The 7,315-nt window shown below is 53.5% G+C and overlaps 1 protein-coding gene across 1 annotated transcript; it reads left to right on the plus strand.

Moving 5' to 3' along the window:
* Positions 1-330: 330 nt before the first annotated feature.
* AOC3 (amine oxidase copper containing 3) lies at positions 331-7,102 on the plus strand. The gene is made up of 4 exons (XM_055407939.2): positions 331-2,109; positions 3,601-3,886; positions 4,404-4,533; positions 5,281-7,102. The coding sequence occupies exons 1-4, from the start codon at positions 510-512 to the stop codon at positions 5,554-5,556; spliced, it is 2,292 nt and encodes a 763-aa protein (XP_055263914.2). The 5' UTR covers positions 331-509; the 3' UTR covers positions 5,557-7,102.
* The last annotated feature ends 213 nt before the right edge of the window (positions 7,103-7,315 follow it).

A 7,315-nucleotide genomic window follows, 5' to 3' on the forward strand; every position in this document is an offset into this window, starting at 1 on the left:
TGGAAGGAGGACAATAGTTCCAGTTGCAGGAAAGGAAACATCTGGCCCTGGGAAAGTGGGGGCTGGGGAAAGAAGGGGGGTTGAGGGGGATAAGGGGCTGCCCCCCTCTGGCATTTCTATGCATTTCTGTGCTCATTCTGGTTAGCTGCATTATTTTGAAATCCCCACCACCCCTTCCCCGTGCACCAGATCTCCCCTGACCCAGAGAGCAAAATCTGAATTGGAAGTCTGGAAGACAAAGCCGTGTAAGGTCTGTGGAAATCGCTGCTGCCCTGCCTTAGCCCCGCCCCTGCTGCCCCAGCCGCCCCACCCCACCCCCAGCCGCCCCACCCCACCCCCAGCCTTCCCATGCTCTTCCTACCTTCTGTTTCCTTTGCATCGGAATACTGAAAACCTCAGCCAGAGTCCAGGAACCCTCAATACAGGGGCCAAAAGAGACCCTCTTCTGCTGGCCTGAGAACACAAGTCTCCAGTTTGGTTCAACCCTCTGTCTCTATATTCACGGGACCATGAACCAGAAGACCACACTGGTGCTCCTCGCTCTGGCTGTCATCACCATCTTTGCCTTGGTGTGTGTCTTACTAGCTGGCAGAGGAGGAGATGGGGGTGAAGCCAGCCAACCTCACTATTGCCCCTCCGGAACACCCAGTGTCCAGCCCTGGACACACCCTGACCAGAATCAGCTGTTTGCAGACCTGAGCCGAGAAGAGCTGACGGCTGTGATGAGCTTCCTGACCCAGAAGCTGGGGCCAGACCTGGTGGATGCAGCCCAGGCCCGACCCTCAGACAACTGTATCTTCTCGGTAGAGCTGCAGCTGCCCCCGAAGGCTGCAGCCCTGGCCCACCTGGACAGGGGGAGCCCCCGACCTGCCCGGGAGGCACTGGCCATCGTCTTCTTTGGCAAACAACCGCAGCCCAATGTGACTGAGCTGGTGGTGGGGCCGCTGCCCCAGCCCTCCTACGTGCGGGATGTGACCGTGGAACGTCATGGGGGCCCCCTGCCCTATTACCGACGCCCTGTGCTTCTCCGAGAGTACCTGGACATAGACCAGATGATCTTCGACAGAGAACTGCCCCAGGCTTCTGGTGTCCTCCACCACTGCTGCTCCTACAAACAAGGAGGAGGAAACCTGGTGACCATGACCACAGCCCCCCGTGGTTTGCAATCAGGTGACCGGGCCACCTGGTTTGGCCTCTACTACAACATCTCAGGGGCTGGGTACTATCTGCACCCCGTGGGGTTGGAGCTGCTGGTAGATCACAAGGCTCTGGAGCCTACCCAGTGGACCATCCAGAAGGTGTTCTTTCAAGGCCGCTACTATGAGAGTCTGGCCCAGCTGGAGGAGCAGTTTGAGTCTGGCCAGGTGAATGTGGTGGTGATCCCAAACAATGGCACAGGAGGGTCCTGGTCCCTGAAGTCCCAGGTGCCCCCGGGTCCAACTCCACCTCTGCAATTCCATCCCCAGGGCCTCCGCTTCAGTGTCCAGGGCAGTCGAGTGACCTCCTCATTGTGGACTTTCTCCTTTGGCCTCGGAGCTTTCAGTGGTCCTAGGATCTTTGACGTTCGATTCCAAGGAGAACGACTGGCTTATGAGATCAGCCTGCAAGATGCCGTGGCTATTTATGGTGGGAATACCCCAGCAGCAATGCTCACTCGCTATATGGATGGCAGCTTTGGCATGGGCAAGTTCGCCACGCCCCTGACCCGCGGCGTCGATTGCCCCTATCTGGCCACCTACGTGGACTGGCACTTCCTTCTGGAGTCCCAAGCCCCCAGGACCCTACACGATGCCTTTTGTGTGTTTGAGCTGAACAAGGGCCTGCCCCTGAGGCGACACCACTCAGATTTTCATTCCCACTATTTTGGGGGCGTTGTGGAGACAGTGCTGGTCTTCAGGTCTGTGTCGACCTTGCTCAATTATGACTACGTGTGGGATGTGGTCTTCCACCCCAATGGGGCCATGGAAGTCAAATTCCATGCCACGGGCTACATCAGCTCAGCGTTCCTCTTTGGTGCTGCCCGAAGATATGGAAACCAGGTTCGGGAGAACACACTGGGCACCATCCACACACACAGTGCCCACTACAAGGTGGATCTGGATGTGGGAGGTAAGACGTGCTGGCAGAGGCAATGATTCTGGACAAGGGGTTTGAGGAGTTGTCACTATTTGCTTTGAGTTTGATGGAGGTTTCCCAGGAAAGGAAGATGTGGGTATGCGATTTTGGAGTTTCATGTTTTCTCTTAGGTGGATGGGAGAGAGTTGGCTGTTGAATTTCCCTGTGATCTTAGCTCACTGGCTGGGTGCAGAGATGCCAGACTCCATCCACATGACCTCATTAGAAAATCTTGGGAAACAGCTAAGCTTAGAGAAGAGACAGTATCTAGGCTAAGGGTCCCCTTTGCTCTCTTCCCTCCCTGGCACCTATACAAGCCCTCCTTGAGTGAGGCAGACGTTTGTTTTTTCAGCTTATCTGTGTCTGCCTGCAGTGCTGGTGTTGGGGAAGATCTGGGTGCATTCCGCTGAGTCCCTGGCACATTCAGGCCAACCCTGGATATCCCCGGGTGCACATTTCCTTGGCAGGTGGGCCCTCCTCCTCCTTGAGTTTTCATCTCTGGGTACAATACATTTAAATGTGAAGGGTCGAGAGGATACTGTGGGATAAAAAGTTTCTGGAGTTGTGGTCACAGAGAGCCAAGGTAATGCGATATTTAGGAGTCCATGACATTTCACTGTTGTTCCCCACATTGACTTCATCACCAGATTTTTCTTTCTGTTCTGCTGCTAAAGTATCTATGACCCCATCGCCTGGCCTTCCTGCCAGTCCCCTCTGGGCGCCAGGCCTCTGTTTGCTACTTCAACTCTTCTTCCCCTCAGATCCAGGGTTCACCCTGTGCTCAGAGGGACCTACCAGCCCAGGCCAGCCTGCTCCCTCACACACTTCCCACTTGCCCCAGTCACTGATGGATTCCCAACTGCAAAAGGACCGCCAAGGCCTGTCCCTTCAGAGGGCAGCTGCCACCTGCCTTCCAGATTCTTCCCTATGCTGTTTTAGCCACACCCTCACCTTCTGCGTCCCTGGAAACACACACAATAGGTGACAGTTGGTCTTCTTTGCTTTTGCTCCTCTTTTGCCCCAGCCTTGAATACCCTGCCGTGCCATCTCAGATGGTGACATCCTTAAGGCCAGGCTGAAACGTGGACCGGAACTGCCTCTCTTCCTGCCTGTACCTGGGTTCCTCTAACTGTGAATCTTGAATGTGCTCCTCTCACACTGTAGGCTCATTACGGCTTGGCTTTCCTTAGGCTTCAGTGAGAGCAGAAGGGTAAGGTTTCATTCATTAGAGTGTTCCCAGCACTGAGCACAGGTGTCTTCACTAACAAGTGCTAAACAAGGATGGAGTGAAATCCTCGAAGAAATATTTCACAGATCACCAGCTTTGGCTGAAAGCTGTGGACATCCTGGGGAGAGGGGAGGGAAGCAGGGTACACACTAAGTCTGGTCTTCTCTTTGGCCCTCACTCTGAAGCCAGGTGCAGGCAGAGTCCGAGGGGTGGGGCAGCTGTCTGACCAGCCCTTCCTTATCCTCTCACCCCCCCAGGACTGGAGAACTGGGTCTGGGCTGAGGACATGGCTTTTGTCCCCACGACGGTACCCTGGAGCCCCGAGCGCCAGACACAGAGGCTGCAGGTGACCCGGAAGCAGCTGGAGACGGAGGAGCAGGCCTCCTTCCCCCTGGGAGGGGCCTCCCCTCGCTACCTGTACCTGGCCAGCAAGCAGAACAACAAGTGGGGGCACCCTCGTGGCTATCGGATCCAGATGGTCAGCTTTGCTGGGGGGCCGCTGCCCCAGAACAGCTCCATGGAGAGAGCCTTCAGCTGGGGAAGGTGGGTGGGGTGTATTGTTGGAGGCGGGTGGATGATTTGAGAAGAGCATGTTAGGAGGAGCAATTGGGAACCCAGTTTAAAATCTACACGAGGTGAAATAATAGCACAAAACATTTCCTGGTTATCAAAAGGTCTACAGTAGACACATGGTCCCCTTGGAAGGCTAAGGCCCAGGTGGATAAGTCTTTCCTGTTTTCCTAATGCTGTGAAATCTAAAGGGATCAACAGGAGAAGGACATAATAATAAGATGGTGGACTCAGGTCAAAAAAAAAAAGAAAGACCAAAATAAAAAAGATCACCTCAGTACCGTATCTTTAAAATTAAAAAAAAAGGTGTTGGACCACCCACTAGGTGGGGTGTGGGATGGGCAGGACACCGGCTGCACACTAGGGTGACATCACAGTGATGGTGTGGATGAGCTGGGAAGCTGAGGTCCATGGGCTTGGCTCCTTTCCAAGATGATCAGGCAGCAGGACAGGGACAGTGATCATGGACCCCTGACCAGAGCATCTCTAGGTACCAGCTTGCCGTGACCCAGAGGAAGGAGACAGAGCCCAGCAGCTCCAGCATCTTCAATCAGAATGACCCCTGGACTCCCACCGTGGACTTTGCTGACTTCATCAACAATGAGACCATTGCTGGAAAGGTCAGCTGACCGTGGGAGATGAGGGAGGGGTGGGGAACACAGAGATCAGCCCCACCTTCTCTTGGGGTGGGGGCCTGAAAACCCGTGATCACCTGAAGGGCTGAGCTGACTCCTGCTTCTGTGCTTTTGAGGATCTGCTCACTGCCTGTGGGGGGAAACTTCCTAAGCTGGGAGTTCATCTGCAGACCCTGGCTGAGGCTCCAGTCTTTCCTCAAGAGGCAGCAGCTCTCTCAGTCTCTGCTTGTGGACTGAGTCCTTTAAGGGCCCCAGGATTCAGAATGGCTGGGATGACCGGGGAAGACCACATCTCTTATACCTAAAACTTCTCCGTTTCTGTCTTCGCCACTAAAGGAGAAATGTCCAAATGCTGAACTTTTCTGCCACCCAAACCTGATCTCCCCTCCTCCATTCTCCTTCCTTCAGTTACAGTTTGGGAACTCTCCCAGAGTCGGGGGAGGTGCTGAAGTAGCCTGTGGGTGTCATCATTTCTCTTGGGATGGGTAGGCTGATGGCGATGTGATGGGAAATGTCAGAGATGGCAGCTGCAGGCTAGGATAGTGGAGGCTGGCAACGCTCCTGATATGAAATTGATTCTTTATGCTTTGACTTCTGGGCTACTATGAAAAAAACATTTAAAGATTTAAAGCCCTCTTGAGGGATGGTGGGCTCCCAAAGTGAATCCTGTTGGAGAGGAAGAGGTGTCCTTAGCAGCACCAGGCCTCATGATCCTCTTTCTTCCCCTACTAGGACTTGGTGGCCTGGGTGACAGCCGGTTTCCTGCACATCCCACATGCAGAGGACATTCCCAACACGGTGACAGTGGGGAACGGTGTGGGCTTCTTCCTGCGACCCTACAACTTCTTTGACGAGGACCCGTCCATCAATTCTGCTGACTCCATCTACTTCCGGGAGGACCAGGATGCTGGGTCCTGTGAGGTCAACTCCCTGGCTTGCCTGCCCAAGGCTCCTGTCTGTGCCCCTGACCTCCCTGCCTTCTCCCACGGGGGCTTCTTCCACAACTAGGTGTTCCCTGGGATGGGGAATGTGACCGCGGCTCCAGGGTCTGGGAGTGTGAGGGGGAGAAGGGCCAGGAACTTGTGAGCCTATGCCCTCTTCTCCCTCCTCACACCCCTGGGTCCTCTCTCTCCTCCATCGTCCTCCCTTGCTTAGCACCTCACCGGGATCATCCTGAAGCTATGCTGCCTGAATCAGGGGCTTCTCAGCTCTGTGCACCCCAAGCTGCTGGGTTCCTCTAGCAGAGGAGAGGAGTGGTCAGCTGAGTCTGGAGTCATGGTTACACCTTTCTAGAAGACTCCTCGGTTTGGTGTTTTTCATTTTCTTTTGTCTTTGCTTTCTGCTTTCCCCAAATCGTTTTAGGCCGTGCCAGGTCTCTCCTGAGACTCCCCAGTCCTCCCGTGGGAGAAGAGGATGCGGGGTCTCTCTGGGAACGGTTGCCTAGAGGCCCTGGGCAGGGTTGCTGGCAGGCTTGTGAGCCAGGAGTCCAGCTGGAAGGGGCTCTTTGGCCCACGCTTCCTCTCATCCTGGTCCTCCTTCTCTCTCTTCCTTCTTGCCTCGCCTCCTCCTGTTCTGACCTATTCTTACAACCTGGGATTTACCTCCCAGCCCTGAGGGGATGTTCCTCAGCTCTCACTTTTCATCTCTGGTCTCCTCTCCTGACTCTAGGCCTGTGGAAGTCTGAAAATGCAAGGGACATCGAGCTTGCAAGCACAGTGCCCATCTGTCTCCCTGTGTGTGGGAGCCCCTTCCCCCAGTCCTGGGGCAGGGTGTTTCCCCCACAGTTCTTTCTGCCCATTTGTATAGGCCTGTCTTGCATCCTCTTGCAGAGGATGGTCATGGAGACAGGAGCAGCCCTAGTTAGCACTTGAGGTGGTTTGTGGGTGCAGTGGTAATGAGGAGTGGTCATTTTGTGGCAGGTGTGTGGTGTGACCAGTGTCCTCTGAACTTGGCAATAGCCAACATGGGAGACTGGGTGAGCGCCAAGGATGAGCAGCAGAAAGGCCAGTCCCACCATGCCGTGGGGGCCAGGGGCCGACCAATCAGGTGTGAGCATGCAAATGAGCTAGGGCCTCGGGGTGGAGCCTCCCCCACAGGCTGTCCCTACAGGATCCGGGGTCTCTCCACAGTATCCAGAGATTGGAAATAATAGAACTGTCCTTCCCTAGAAGATTTGTTAAGTAAGTTCTAATATGGCTTGACAAAGCAATACTCTGCAGCTATAAAACTATATCTTTTTACAGAAATTACTCTTCTAAAGAGCAAGGCAATGCACAGAATTGTGTACCGGGCACCTCCATTTGTGTTTTATGGGGGAGGATCATATAAATCCATATTTTCTTATCTTATGGATGTATATTCATAGGACACGGGTAACACTGGTTGCCTCTGTGAAAGCAACCAGGAGGTAGGGTCTTGGGAGGGAGGAGACTTGACACTACATATCCTTTTGTACATTTTGAATTTTGAACCATGTGACTGTATTATCTATTCATTTATTATTATTCAAATAATAAATGGGGCTAAATAAGTTCGGACTTCATTCTTTAAAGTAATTTGTCTTTGGGGAAGGGGCCGTTTCCATTATCTATACTCTTAATTATTATAAATTGGCCACCTGAAAATCAAGATTTTCTTGCCTCATAAAACTGGAATTCCTTCCCACTCGGATGAGTGTGACTTGCAAGTGCTTATGTGAGTGTGATTTATTGACTGTGAGGAAAGGGCTCATATCAGATGTGAGCCTGGACCTTCTCCAGGGAAGCAG

Source organism: Moschus berezovskii, chromosome 20, assembly GCF_049115385.1.
Source record: "Moschus berezovskii isolate FMDL1 chromosome 20, NW_MosBer_1.0, whole genome shotgun sequence".
Taxonomy (NCBI): Eukaryota; Metazoa; Chordata; class Mammalia; order Artiodactyla; family Moschidae; genus Moschus; species Moschus berezovskii.